The following is a 13,463-nucleotide window of genomic DNA, read 5'->3' on the forward strand; positions in this document are numbered from 1 at the left end:
GGATGAGGCCAGAAGGAGGTCAACAACGTTGGAGTTCCCCGGCGGGAAATTTCTGTTGAGTACACGACACTCGCCGAGGTTCCGCATTCGTGCTCGGTACCCGCGATGAGCGTCGTGCCACCTGACCCGAGACGGGTCGCAGGCGTCGTACCGAGCGCGTCGAGACCGTGTCCTGATGTGATCTGCACGGGTGAGTCACGTCGGCGTCAAAGGAGCGACGTGCGACCTGTCAGAGCTTGATCTCCGATCTCAGCTGCCTCTGCGCGTCCTGGGGATGTACCTTTGTCGCGCGCCGGAGACGACTCGACGCCGCTGAGATCGGAGATCAAGCTCTGACAGGTCGCACGTCGCTCCTTTGACGCCGACGTGACTCACCCGTGCAGATCACATCAGGACACGGTCTCGACGCGCTCGGTACGACGCCTGCGACCCGTCTCGGGTCAGGTGGCACGACGCTCATCGCGCCTACCAGCGCTGCCGTGCAGGTTGCCACGACGAGGTCGAGCACGCTTCTATACGCTCGCCGAGCCTTCCTTTCCATCCCATTAGGCAGCATGGGAACGGTGGCGGTCAGAGGCAAAGCATACGAGGGGTGGTGGAACCACATGTCACGGCTACTGCCGGCTCGACCCCACGATAGCCTCCGGAGGCTGACTTTGAGGCACAATCATCGGACGACGTCGGCGAGTTGAGTCGCGCTCGCGGTGGCCAGATGACCTCTCATACTAGTATCATCGGCCATGGCCGCAGGAAGCGCGGGGGAGGGCGCTGGGAGCAACACGGAGCTCCGTTGGACGTTTTCAAGATTAGCGTGTCAGAGTGAAATGGAACTAGCCTTTGTGACAACACTGGTGCGTGGTGGACGCCCAGCTGGACGCCCAGAAGACGGGCGGCGACGGTCACACAGGAGGCGAGCGACACACAGAACCATAACCTTGCTGATGGCGGCTTCTCAACCCCACACTTCTTACTACTCCATAATTATGATATGTTCGTGCATCTTGAAACACACTGGTCTGGACCGTGGACGGAGAGAGAGAGCGTCGGGCAGCGTGAAGGGGGGGGGGGGGGGGGGGCATTGACATCAGAATCACACGCTCTCTTATCTCTACGAGCGTTGTGCTGCCTCCGCCGCCACCCTGGCAGTGGCCGCCCTGGCCCGCGAAGCGGCCGCATCGGCACGCCACGCGTCTGCAGCGGCCGCCGCCTCCTCGAGCGCCGTCTCGCTCCCCTCCAACGCCGATTCGGTCCCGCTTAGTGCCACGGCTGCCTCCTCTAGCGCCGCCCTGATCTTCTCAAACGCCGCCTTGGCCTCTGCATGCGCCGCCCTGGCCTCCGCCCTCGCCACCTCGGCAGCCGCCAGCTCCGCCTCGGCCGACGCCTCCATCTCCTCGTACGCCTCCGCCTCCTCCTCCGCCTCGTCCGCCATCGCGTCCAACCGCGCCGCCTTAGCCATCTCTGCCGACGCCGCTGCCTGGCTCTCCGCCGTGATGCCGAACCGGATCCGCTCCTCGTGACACTTCTCGAGAAGCCTGATCAATCTCTCCTCCTCGGCCTTCTTCGCCGCCTCGGCTGCGGCTGCCTCCGACGGCGCCACGGCACCCTCCTCGGCCTCCTGCGACGGCCCAGCCCCGCCCGCCCCGCCGCCCTTCTTCTTCTTCTTGCCCTTCTTGCCCTTGGCGCGCTTCTCCGCCTCGATCTCCGCCAGCAGCTCCTCGGCGTGCCGCGCCGCCTCCTTCTCCTGCGCCGCCCTCTCCGAGGCTGCCCCGCTTGACAAGGGCTGCCCCGCTGGAGGTCGAAGCGCCGTCACCAACTTTTGCTTGTGCCCTTTGCCGTCGCCAAACAGTCCGTAGAAGAGTCGCACCATCCCATCTTTGATGTCCCACTCAGGATGCGTCCGCTGCGAAGGTTCAGTCCAGCCAGCGGGTGCAATGCCGACGGAATCTGGGTGTAGCATCACCAACGCTCCGCGTGGATCGTAGTACACCCGCGTTTCTCGTCCCGTTGGGACAGATTTACCGTCCTCCCTTTTCGTCTCCTTGACGACCTTAGGTTCGTTGCAGAGACAGACGAGAGGAGACCCTGGAGCAGCGCCTTTACGCCAGCCGTTTTCACTCCCCCCTTTGTTCCCTCCCTCCACAACTTTTTCAGGAGGTTGAATCTCGGCCGGGACGCAGCGCACGTACCTCAACTTGACTTCGAATCCGCACGGGCTCCTGCATTCCTTGCAGAGAAACTTCTCCCAAATCGTGCCGGAAATGGAAAATCCCGCAGCATTGCAGTTCGCACCAAGCACCTTGCCCATGCATTGATGCTCCGCACCGTCGCGAGGCGCCTTGGGCGCAGGCTTTCCAGGTGACTCAACTGCCTTCCGCTTGCTCGAGCCCGCGGCCGCAGGGGCCGAAAGCACAGGTGACACAGGAATCATCGCAGTGCTGGAGGCGTCGACCGTCGTAGTGGACGGCCGTTGCCCGCCTGTTGATAGCTCCATGTGATAGCCCTGGATGGGCAATGCATACGCCTCACTGGACCTCAGATCGCCCGACCGCGTCCCGGTGCTCTGCCGTCGGATTTGTGACGCCGCCGCACCGCGCCGCGGCCGGGGGCCCTCCGGAGGCCGAGGATGGCCGTGGCGGACCGGGACGAGCTCTGGGAGGGGGGGTGTCAGTGAGTATATTGTAGAGACTGGCCATGTGCACAATAACTCTCAGTCTAGCTAAGCGAGGGGAGGCGATTCCGGGGCCGTACAGCAGCTTGATGGTGCTTCGCCGGCGTGCGTCCCGGAGCGGTGCCGGAGCGCGGCGAAATCGAGGGACACCGTCACCGACGAGCGCGTTGGACTTTTCACTCCGGACAAAGACGGCGACACGCACACGAGCTGCGGCCGTGTCGCCGTCTTAGCAAAAGATATTTCTTTCCGGGCCCTCCGCGGCCTTCTCTCGGGTCTCGAGATCAAAAACGCAGCCCGACAGGGAGAACGACCACTGAGCTGTGACACACAACACACTGTGTCAAGAGACCCCAATACCCAGACGGAGAGAGCGCCGTCGCCGTCGGCCCATGGTCGCACACACTGACGCAACCACGCATCCGACCCACCCTGCGGAACTCACGCACCCGACGCGCACAATCCAATACGAGTACCTATCTGTCCAGTCTCGCCAGACGCCACGTCTCCCCTCCCCCCACTCCCCCTCCCCCTCCCCCTTACGCACCCACGCTGGCGGCGGGCCACGTCAGCAGCACCGCCAGCGCCGCTCAAAGGCCGAGGCGCCCAGCTTGACGGTGCGCGCCTTCTCGCCGGCGCCGTCCGCCCTCGCCTCCGCGAGAGCCTCCTCGATGGCCTCCGCCGTCGTCGCGATGGAGAGGGTGCCGCGCAGCCGGCCGAGGGGGCGGCCCGACTTGAGGTCGGTCGACGCCATGCCTTGCACGAGCGGCTCGTCGAACTCGACCTCGAAGCTGGGAGGCAGATCGCTGTCCTGGCTCCAGCCGACGGGCCGCAGCGGCACCTGGGGCGGCGGAAACGATGCCCTGTGTAGCGGCTCCCTTCTTCCCGGTGGCGAAAGGGCGCCGGCGCGGGGGGCTGCTTGGGAGAGCGCTGGCGCGCCGCGCGGGGGGACGCCCACACGCGTGAGTTCTCCGTCCTCGTGAGGGGGTGAGGTTGGGCTGGGGGGGCAGAGAGTGCCGCGGGGGAAAGATGAGGGCCACCTGCACCACCCCCACCGGGTCGTCCTTGCCCAAGATGACGTTGTCCTTGTCGAGCACCTACAGCAGGCAATGCACGGCATTGGCTGCGTCCGTGCCAGAGGTTGCGGCGACGGCGAGGCGTCGCTCTCGGGCACCGCGAGCAGCAGCGTCGTGTGCGGCAGCGCCGCAGTCCGCACGCCGCGCAGCCGCAGCAGCGGCACCTGTTGAGCGCGTGGCGGGTGAAGCGCGAGAGGCAGGTATCCGCACCTCGGCTACATCTCTGCACCTCGTCGTCGGCGTGCAGTCCTGCCTGCTACTACTACTGCTATCTACCTACTGCTACTGCTACTTCTAGTACTGCTACTGCTACTGCTACTACTACTACATCTCTGCACCTCGTCGTCTGGCCACGTGCAGTCCTGCCCGTGCTTGACGGTGCTGGCGGCGGCCTCGCCCTTCTTGAGGACGTGCTCGTGCGCCGCGCAATAGAGTAGCTCGTACGGGTTCGCGGAGACCACGCAGTACGGGTCGCAGCCGCCGGTGTAGTCCATGTCGACCTAATAATAATAATAATAATAATAATAGTAATACGAATATAATATAATACGAATAGCATGTAAGATGTCGACCAGCTCGCTCGCAGACAAACCGCGTATCCGCACCGTCGGGCGGACGACGTCGAGAGAGGCGTACGCGCGCGAGCCGGTGAACGACGCCGACCCAGCCGCAAAGGAGCTGCTCACGTTGCCGAAGAGGCTCGACTTGCGCGACGACCCTCTGCTGCCTCTGCTGCCGCCGCTGCGCACCTCCTGCATGGTCCCGCGCAGCGCCTCGCTCGGGGTCAGGCTGAAGGTGGCGACGACGGGCTTGTGGTCGGACGTCGAGACGCGCGGCAGCGCGGCGAGGGACGTCTGCGACACGGCGCCGCGCAGTCCGGCGGCCGACTTCCAGAGCACGCGGTCGCAATAGGAGGGGATGCGCTTCTGCTGGTAGACGAGCTCGCTCGACCGCTCCACCTTGAAGGTTGGCGCGAAGGCGATGGGCCCCTCCTCGAAGCCGACGAAGGCCTCGCCGGCGGCGCGGCTGGCTGCCAGCTGGTCCGCGCCGAGGAGCGCGCCCCAGTCCCCCTGCTCCACCAGCCGCAGGACCTGAAGCAGAGGTGCGGCGAGGTTAGTCGGCGAGAGGAGCTCCACCACTCCCCTGGCCGCGGCACCTGGCCGTGATGCTCCTCGTCGGTGGGGAAGGGCGCCTCCTCGCCCGCCGCCGCCGCCGCCGCGTTGAGGTCGGTGCGGTAGTTCAGGTCGCCGAGCCAAAAGACGTGGTCGAACTGCGCCGCCGCCGTCAGGTGCCGCGGGCCCAGCGCCGAGGCCGTCTCGCGGAGCAGCTCGGAGCAGTTGTGGTTGCGCCGTGAGAGCATGTGCGAGTGGGCCGCGAGGTGGCAAGAGACGAAGGCGAGCGAGGTGGCGCCGAGCCGCAGCCGCACGACGAGCCCGCCCTTGTTGCCCAGCATCCCTCCCGGCCCGCCCGTCGCTGCGCTCGCCACGTGCACTTTGGTGACGTTGGCGCGCTGCGAGGCTTTGACGTACACGGAGAGGCGCATCTCCCACAGCCGCACGTGCCGCACCGGCACGTACCCCCGCCCAAGCCGCCGCGCCAGCATCTCCTCCCATTCTGCGTGCCCCTTGCCGCCGCCGCCGACGGCGGCAGCGCTCTCCTCTTCTCTTTCCTCGGTGTCGCCGACCGACGAGTGTGGCGAGCCGGGCGTTGGGGCGGGCTCGTAGGCGGAGTAGGCGGACCCCGCCTTCTCGGTCGGCTCCGGCGACTCCTGCGCCACCGCCCGCTTCTCCTGCGCCACCGCCCGCTTCCGCCCCCCCTTGCCCGCCTTGTAGGAGTTCTCCTGCGGCGGACGCGGCGGGGAAACCGGAGTGCGGGGCGGTGGCGGGAGCGGCGGAGTGCGCAATGCTCGGCGAGAGCGGCCGCGGCGCGCGGGCGCTCAGACACCTGCGTGCCGACGACGATGATGTCCTCATCGAGCCCATCCGGCAGCGCATGCGCGAGCTCTGCGGCGACCGGCTTGGCGTTGCCGACGTTCCAGGTGAGACATCGGATGGTGAGCGGTAGCGCCTTATTGTAGGCGCGGGCTCTTTCCCTTTTGCCGGCACTGCTTGCGCGCGAGAGCGGCATGGAAACAGCGCGCGCACGAGAGCGATGCCCTTCTTGGGCGCCCTTCTTGGGTGGACTGAGTAACAGTCCTGGGAGACTGCGCTCAGACCCTAAAATCTAGGGGGGCAGTCTGGCCGCGAGACCGACGAGCACGTATGGGAGGGTTCAGTTTTTTTTTCGCATCGCAGCGGGTGGCGGCCGGCAGCAGCGGGCGCAGCCGGCAGCGGCCGCAGCAGGGAGAGAAGGGACGAACGTGGGGCAGGGGGCCATCTACTCCGGCAGCAGCTCTGCCGAGAGACGGGATTTGTCAAATGGGCTGCAGTGGCGACTGTGGAGGCGGCAGCCACCTTGCTTGGGCTCAACCAGGTTTTCCGGAAAACAAAAAGGAAAACAGAGGGTCCCCAGCACTTTGCGTTTCCGGAAATTTCCAGGGGAAACAGAGGGTGTTTGGTGCTCCATTCTGGAAACTCGCGAGTTTCCCTGAGTCTGAGAGCTGGTCTGGGGCAAAATCTGAGGCAAAATTGAGGAAATCGACAAAATACCCAGGCGGTCGCAGGGTAATTTCCAGGTATACACGGGTTCTACGCGAAATTCCCGGCATTTTGCCGATTTGGCCTAACTAAAATTTGGCTGATTTGGGGCCCAAACCAGCCTCAGACTCGGCTCAGAGCCAAAAATTTGACGATTTCCACGCAGTTTTCCCGGGAAAATAGAGAGGAAAAGAGAGGCGTGCTGTAGCCACTCCGGGGCGGCGAGCGAGCGGTACTCCAGCAGGCCAAGCGTGAGGCGACCCGCCAATACGCTTGGCCAGCTCGGAACGACGACGACCGCTCGCACGCTGCGACACCTCCCGGTGATATGGCATAGGAGCGCTTCTACGAAGCAATCTGTCGCCACCCCAGGCCACTAGCACACATACGTGCGTGAACACGATGCGCACCGAATGGGAATGCACCACTCCTCTTCTCCTTCCGGGGGCGGAAATTGGTGCGGTGTGCGTGAACACGATGCGCACGTCAGCATTAGCAACCGTAGCTAACAGACAGCGACAACTGCGTAGCGACTAGACAGCAGCTCTTTTCTTCTTCTTCAGCTTCAATAGCAACAGCAGTAGCGAGAGCAACAGCAGCAGCAGCAGCAGCAGACGAGAGCTATCCTTCGCTTGCATTCGAGTACACTAGTGACTCGCACTAGTTCGCTCCCTAGGACGAGCGACTCGCGCACGCCAGGGAGAACAATACAGTCCACAGCCGCCCGAGGTAGCGCGAACAGAGAAAGAAAGCCGATACCCCAAGAACACAACGCACTCTCTCACATGACAAGCGATCCCACGACAGCGATTGTGGGGACTACATGATCCGTACGTGAAGGGTGGAGGGGCTCGTCCGCAGAGCTAGGCGGCGCGGGCGCCCTCCACTGGGGCCGAGGGTAAGATGACTTAAAGAATTCGCAAACCTTCGCACGACAGTGGCGCGAAAAGAAATCCCAGCGGCTTCGATGGAGTCGCCCTCCCGCTCCCGCAAGCGCGGCCGCAGCGAGGAGGAGGGCGAGCCCGTGGCGGTCGCTGCCGGCTTCGAGGCGCCTATCTTTGGCGTGCGCGCCGTCGGCCAGGTCACCACGCTCGCGCTCGAGGGCGAGGACGGACCTCTGGTGTCCCTCACCCTGTGCGGCGTGAAAAGCGATCACGCGTGCGGCTGGTACGTCGCGACGCAGGACTCGGTGCTGCACGTCTCGGCGGCCGGGCGCGTGCGCACCGTGGCGACCTGCGAAGGCGGCGGGTTCTCCGGCGTCGCCCTCAGCCCGGACGGGAGCGCGCTGTTTGTGGCGGATGCCGGCAACCACAAGATCCGTCGGGTGGAGCTGGCGACGGGTACTGTGACGGCGATTGCGGGTAGCGGCGAAAGAGGCGACGCGGATGGCGTGGGCGGCGCGGCGGAGTTCCGCTACCCATGGGGTGTCACTGTCAGCCCGGATGGCAGCGCGCTGTTTGTGGCGGACTGCGACAACCACAAGATCCGGCGGGTGGAGGTGACGACAGGCGCGGTGACTACGCTCGCGGGTAGCGGCGAGGAAGGCGACGCTGTTGGCGTGGGCGGCGCGGCGGAGTTCTACTCCCCATACGGCCTCGCAATCAGCCCGGACGGGAGCGCGCTGTTTGTGACGGACGCCGCCAACCACAATATCCGGCGGGTGGAGGTGGCGACGGGTGCTGTGACGACGCTCGCGGGTAGCGGCGAGGAAGGCGATGAAGACGGCGTGGGCGGCGCGGCGCAGTTCAAGAACCCACACGGCGTCACGATCAGCCCGGACGGGTGCGCGTTGTTTGTGGCGGACTGCATCAACCACAAGATCCGGCGGGTGGAGGTGGCGACGGGCGCGGTGACTACGCTCGCGGGCAGCGGCGCCGCGGGCAGCGTCGATGGCGTGGGTCACGCGGCGCAGTTCGAACACCCAGTGGCCCTCGCCATCAGCGCCGACAGCACAACGCTTTTGGTCCGCATGGAGGGCTCGGCTCTCCGCCAGGTCTGCGTGGCGGCGCCTCCTCCGCCTCCCTCCTTCGCGCCGCTCGTGGTTCCGCCGTCCACCTTCTCCGCCGACATGGGCAAGATGTGGGGCGACGCTACTCTGCCCCAGGGCATGGTCACTTTCCTGGTCGGCGACGACGAGGAGCGCGTCGAGCACGTGAGCAAGTGCGCCCTCTGCGTGCGGTCCGTGTTCTTTCGGACCATGTTTGGCATCGGCATGAAGGAGCGCGACGCCGCCGAGGTCACGGTGCTCGAAACGGACCTCGCCAGCTTCACCGCCCTCGTCCGCTACCTCCTCACCGACCAGCTCGACCTCGGCGAGGGGGAGGGCGAGCAGGCGCGGCGCGCGCTCGTGCTGCGGCAGCTGGCGCATAAGTACCAGGTGCCGCGCCTCGAGCTGCTCTGCGCGCAGGCGCTGCAGGAGAGCGTCGGGCCGGCGACCGCCGTGCCGCTGCTCGAGGCGGCGCATACGACGGGCGACGGGCGGCTCCTCGCGCAGTGCCGCCGCTTCGTGGCCGACCACGCCGCCGAGGTGCGCGCAAGCGGCGGCGTGGAGCAGCTGCGCGACCTGGGCGTGGCCAAGGGGCTGCTCGGCGACGCGCTCGACCAGGTGGCGGAGCTGCAGAAGGGGGCGCTGCGCAGCCACTCGTAGTGCGCAGCCACTCGTGGTGCGGAGCGCGCGGCCACGTACACAGTGCATATTGGCTTCCTTCGTCGTTGCTCGTTGACGTTGTTTTGTTGTGACACTTGTGTAAGGTCTCTCGCTGTGACGAGATTGACACAATTGGCATGCGCCATGCCGTCTCTGGACTCTGCAGCGTGCAGTCTGCAGACTGCACCAGAGAGACTGCAGAGCCAGTGTTGCTCCGTATCACGCGCCGCCCGCCGTAAGGAACTGCAAACGATATACAACTGGTAGTGGTACTCGTTACGGCTGGCTCACTCTCTCGGGCTCTCTCTGGGCCTGCGCGTCCCTCGCGCACTTTCGCGTCCGGCGGTAGTTGAGGACGTCCTTCCGCGTCACGTGGTAGCCCTCCGCACAGAGCAAGTCGCGGGTGCGCGCCCCCGTCTCGCCGGCTGTACGGACCAGCAGCGCCTGCAGCGTGGCGTCGCCCTCGATCAGCTCGAGCTTGAGCGGGTTGCCTACATGAAGGAACCCCTCGGGTCACCTCGCGTCACCTCGGGCAATGTCGCGCTTGACGCGGGCTGCCGCGGTAGGCCGAGCAGCAAGGCGCAGTCACCGAACAGTTGCCGCCGCTGGATCCTCGACGGACGCAAGTGAGGCCGTTGCTGACGCAGTACTCGCAACTGCCGCCCGGAAGCCTCACGCACCGCAACTTCTTCTCGTGGCAAATTGCGCACGCGCTCCCCGGCGGCGGACGCCCCTTGCCGCCGGCAGGCACCGGCGGCGGCGCAACCTCAGAGCAAGGTGCGAGGGCGGCGGAGGAAGCAGCGGCGTCGGCGGAGGAGGCAGCGGCGTGGGCGGAAGAGGAGGCAACGGCGCGGGCGGCGGAAGAGGGCGCGGCGGCGGAGGAAGGGAGGGAGAGCAGAGGCGGGACGGGCAGAAGCACGGGGCCCGGCAGCAGGGGAGGGACCGGCAGCTGGCCGGCAGCGCCGGAAGTTCGGCGCTCCGGCGGCTCCCCGACCGACCGCGCGTACGCCGCCGCCGCCTCCACCGCCGTGTCGAAGGTGCCGATGTTGACCAACGTCCCGCCCACCGTGTGCTTCGCCCGGAAGCGGCCAGAGGGGAGCTTGGCCACGCGCTTGTAGCCGGTGCTGCTTTCGCTCGAGAGGTGGAGCTGCAGCCCCTCCGCCTCCGTAGCGAGGGAGGGCCCGGCAGCAGAGGAGGAGGGCCCAGCAGCAGAGGAGGAGGGCCCAGCAGCAGAGGAGGAGGGCCCGGCAGCAGAGGAGGAGGGCCCAGCAGCAGAGGAGGAGGGGCCGGCAGCAGAGGAAGAGGGCCCAGCAGCAGAGGAGGAGGGCCCAGCAGCAGAGGAGGAGGGCCCAGCAGCAGAGGAGGAGGGCCCGGCAGCAGAGGAGGAGGGCCCGGCAGCAGAGGAGGAGGGCCCAGCAGCAGAGGAGGAGGGCCCAGCAGCAGAGGAGGAGGGCCCAGCAGCAGAGGAGGAAGGGCCGGCACCTCGCGCCCCTCCCCTCGCTGCGCCGCGCGACGCCGCTTCCGCGCGAAGCGAAGGCACGCCCTTCCTCAGGGCGGCGGGTAAGCACAACTCGAGCAGCCGAGGCGCCTTCCCGCCCCCGCCCCCGCCCCCGCCGTCGGCGCCGGAACCCTTCTCCGCCGCCGCGGCCGCCTCCTCCCGCCTCTTCCGCTTGGTGCGGTAATTGCGCGGCTCCGCGACGTACCTAAGCAAGAGAGTGCGACTCGCACAAAGGGAGAGGCGTCCAAACGGACCCCACACGGCTCCGCGATGCACCCGGGCCGCCGGCCGCGCCTGTCCAACTCCTCCTGCTTTCGCCGGACCGCCGCCGCCCGCTCGCACTCCAGCAGCGGCCGCTTGCGCGAGTTGCCGTCCCGGCCGGGCGCGCGAAACGCGTCCGACTCGCGGCACGCAACGCACGCGCCGCAAAAGGCGCTGTTGGCCCGAGAGGCACGGAGGACCTCCAGCGACAGACCCTGCGCCACCTGCTCCGCCGGCGCCATGACGAACACCAGCTCCGCCTACGCACGTACCCGCCACGCATCGAACGAGCGGGTGGGCTCGACCCCGCGGCGGCACGTCGCGCAACTCCGCCTCAAATCTCGCGAGCATCTCGTCGGCCCTCCGCGCCACCGCCGCGTCAGCGCCGGCCGGGACGCACTCTCGCACGGCGCTGCCCACCCCTCGAAGCATCTGCTGCACGGCGAGCCGGTGAATGTCCCAGAGCTTGAGCCACAGCCCGAGCCTATCGGCCGTGTCGCGGACATGTCATGGACGCGTCATCGACGTGCCCCTCTTCCTGAGCCACAGCCCGAGCCTCCGGTCGTCGGGATCGCCGCCGTACTGTCGCACCGTCCGCCTCAGCTGGTGCCTGCGCGACACGTTCTGGACGTGTCACGGACATGTCATGGACGTGCCGCACCGACCACCTCAGCTGGTGCCTCCACTGCTCGGCCCGCCGCTGCTCCGGGTCGCCGCCGCGTCGCCTCTGCCGCCCCGCCGCCCCCGCCCCCGCCGCCTCTCCCTCCTCCTCCGCCCACCCCTCCTCCTTCTCCTCCCCCTCCTTCTCCACCGCCACCTCCTCCTCCTGCGGCTCCGCCTCCACCGCCCCCTCCTCCGCGGCCGTCTCCTCCTCGCCCTCCTCGCCCTCCTCCTCCTCCCCCTCCTCCTCCCCCTCCCCCTCCTTCTCCTCCTCCTCCCACACCAGCGGCACCGCCCCCAGCCGCGCCCTCTCAGCCTGCAGCTCAAAGCTTCCCGGCTCTCTCCCCAGCACGCACCGCAGCCGCCGCACCAGCCCCGAGCTGAGGCCGGACTCCACCGCGGCCGCCTCCTCCGGCCCGCGCAATCGGACGAGCGGGAAGGTCTCCTCCCGTTCGCCTCCGCCATCGCCTCCGCCGCCGCCTCCGCCTCCGCCTCCGTCGCTACACATCGAAGCGTCGCTGACCACTTCTCCGGAGAGCGCGTCGTCCCGCTCGAGCGCCACGTGCCGCTGAGAGACCCAGATGCCTACCGAGCCGAGAGGGCGCCGAGAGAGCGTCGAGGTGTCGCCGCGCGCCACGTGCCGCTCCGAGACCAGACCGCCGTACGGGCCGCCGCCGTGCAGCGTGCCGTGGCGGGGCGGGCGGCGGAGCGGACGCCACCCAGCACCTCCTCCGGCCTCGGCTCCTCCAGCCCCCTCCGTCGCCGCCTCCGTCGCCGCCTCCGTCGCCACCTCTGAGCACTTTCCGGCGTGCCTTGCGCCCCGCACGCACCGCGGGTTCCTGGCGCACTGCCCCTGGCCACGCGGCGCGCTGCGGTCGGACCGCTGCCTGTTACAAGCGGACCGCTGCCTGTTACCGCCGGACCGCTGCCTGTTACCATCCCGCTACGAGTCACAGGCTGCTGCCGTCTGTGTGCCATCCGTATGCCCACCTGCCCGGAGCGCTCTGCTCGTCCAGTTCTCTACTCATCCCAGTGTGAAGCATGTCTGTCCACAGCGGCTCTATCTCGACCGCATCTCGCCGATATCTCGCTGCCTCGGCTCGCCCTCGATCATGCCGCGGAGCCACGCAGGGTCGCGAGCGAAGGGGCCTGTCGGCGGCCTGCCCTGGTGCGTGTCCTTGTACCGCTGCTGCAACGCTTCGATCTCTGCCGCCGCCTGGCCCTCTCCTCCTGCACCGTCTCCGCGCCGCGGCGGCAGAGGCAGAGGCGGTGGCCGCTGCCTCGGCTTCAGCTGCAGCTGCTGCTGCTTGCACCAGCGCTCGTGGCTCGACTTAGCTCCGGCATTGGTGAGCGCGCGGCCGCAGTATTCGCACAGCCAACGGCTCGCCCCGCCGCCGCCGGCGAGAGCGCCGCCGCCGCCGGTCGGGTCGGCCGCGCCGCCTCTCGGGAAGAAGTCTGCGCCTCGGCTGGGCGGAAAGTTGAGGTGGCGGCAGCCGGCGGCGCAGGAGGGCACTGCGCACCCGAGCCGGAGCTTCTCCGCGTCGTACGCGCGCGCTGCCGCCTCCTCTCCGTCGAAGAGTCCGAGCGGCCGCACAACTCCTCCCTCTTTGATCTCTGCCTGCCAGCGGCCGTCCCATGTCCTGCTCACGCCGCGGAAGATGGAGCCCTTGCGGCTCCTCCGGTGGGACCGTTTGCTCTGCTGCTCGGCCGGCGGCCGTCGCCACGGCACCTCCCACCAGTGCCGGCCGGCGGTCGCCGCGGCCGGCATGGTAGTGTTTTGGGAAGCCAACACCCGCCCTCGCCCTAAGAAATTTGTCGCTGCCACGCGAGCGATGTAGAGCGCGATCTTGCTGTACTCTCCTGCTCTCTCTCCTGCTGTACGACCTTCGTACGTACTTTTAGCTTACATGCCATGCGTCGCCGCGGTGCCGCATTCGTCGCAGTGCTTCTTTAGCAGGCGGTAAGAGACTAAAGGAAGGAAGGCACTGACTTTTACACTAACAGGCACGCACGGGCC

At 67.4% G+C, this 13,463-nt stretch overlaps 3 protein-coding genes across 3 annotated transcripts; 1 reads left to right on the forward strand and 2 right to left on the reverse strand.

Moving 5' to 3' along the window:
- Positions 1-3,236: 3,236 nt before the first annotated feature.
- EMIHUDRAFT_242932 (hypothetical protein) lies at positions 3,237-6,309 on the reverse strand (the record flags this gene model as incomplete). Its single annotated transcript, XM_005771744.1, has 9 exons — positions 3,237-3,509; positions 3,709-3,765; positions 3,843-3,908; positions 4,083-4,181; positions 4,350-4,835; positions 5,006-5,584; positions 5,689-5,811; positions 5,889-5,960; positions 6,259-6,309. 9 exons carry the CDS (start codon positions 6,307-6,309, stop codon positions 3,237-3,239), a joined length of 1,806 nt encoding a protein of 601 aa, XP_005771801.1.
- Positions 6,310-8,442: 2,133 nt separating this feature from the next.
- EMIHUDRAFT_369504 (hypothetical protein) lies at positions 8,443-9,138 on the forward strand (the record flags this gene model as incomplete). The annotated part of the gene is made up of 1 exon (XM_005771745.1): positions 8,443-9,138. A coding segment is annotated over exon 1 (578 nt), but the record flags the coding sequence as incomplete, so codon positions are not given.
- Positions 9,139-9,303: 165 nt separating this feature from the next.
- EMIHUDRAFT_242934 (hypothetical protein) lies at positions 9,304-13,214 on the reverse strand (the record flags this gene model as incomplete). Its single annotated transcript, XM_005771746.1, has 13 exons — positions 9,304-9,518; positions 9,622-9,793; positions 9,971-10,189; positions 10,510-10,574; positions 10,657-10,730; positions 10,802-11,046; positions 11,105-11,270; positions 11,334-11,410; positions 11,730-11,855; positions 11,970-12,031; positions 12,247-12,299; positions 12,517-12,771; positions 12,967-13,214. 13 exons carry the CDS (start codon positions 13,212-13,214, stop codon positions 9,304-9,306), a joined length of 1,977 nt encoding a protein of 658 aa, XP_005771803.1.
- Between the last annotated feature and the right edge of the window lie 249 nt (positions 13,215-13,463).

This window comes from Emiliania huxleyi (assembly GCF_000372725.1).
Source record: "Emiliania huxleyi CCMP1516 unplaced genomic scaffold EMIHUscaffold_372, whole genome shotgun sequence".
NCBI classification, from domain to species: Eukaryota; Haptophyta; order Isochrysidales; family Noelaerhabdaceae; genus Emiliania; species Emiliania huxleyi.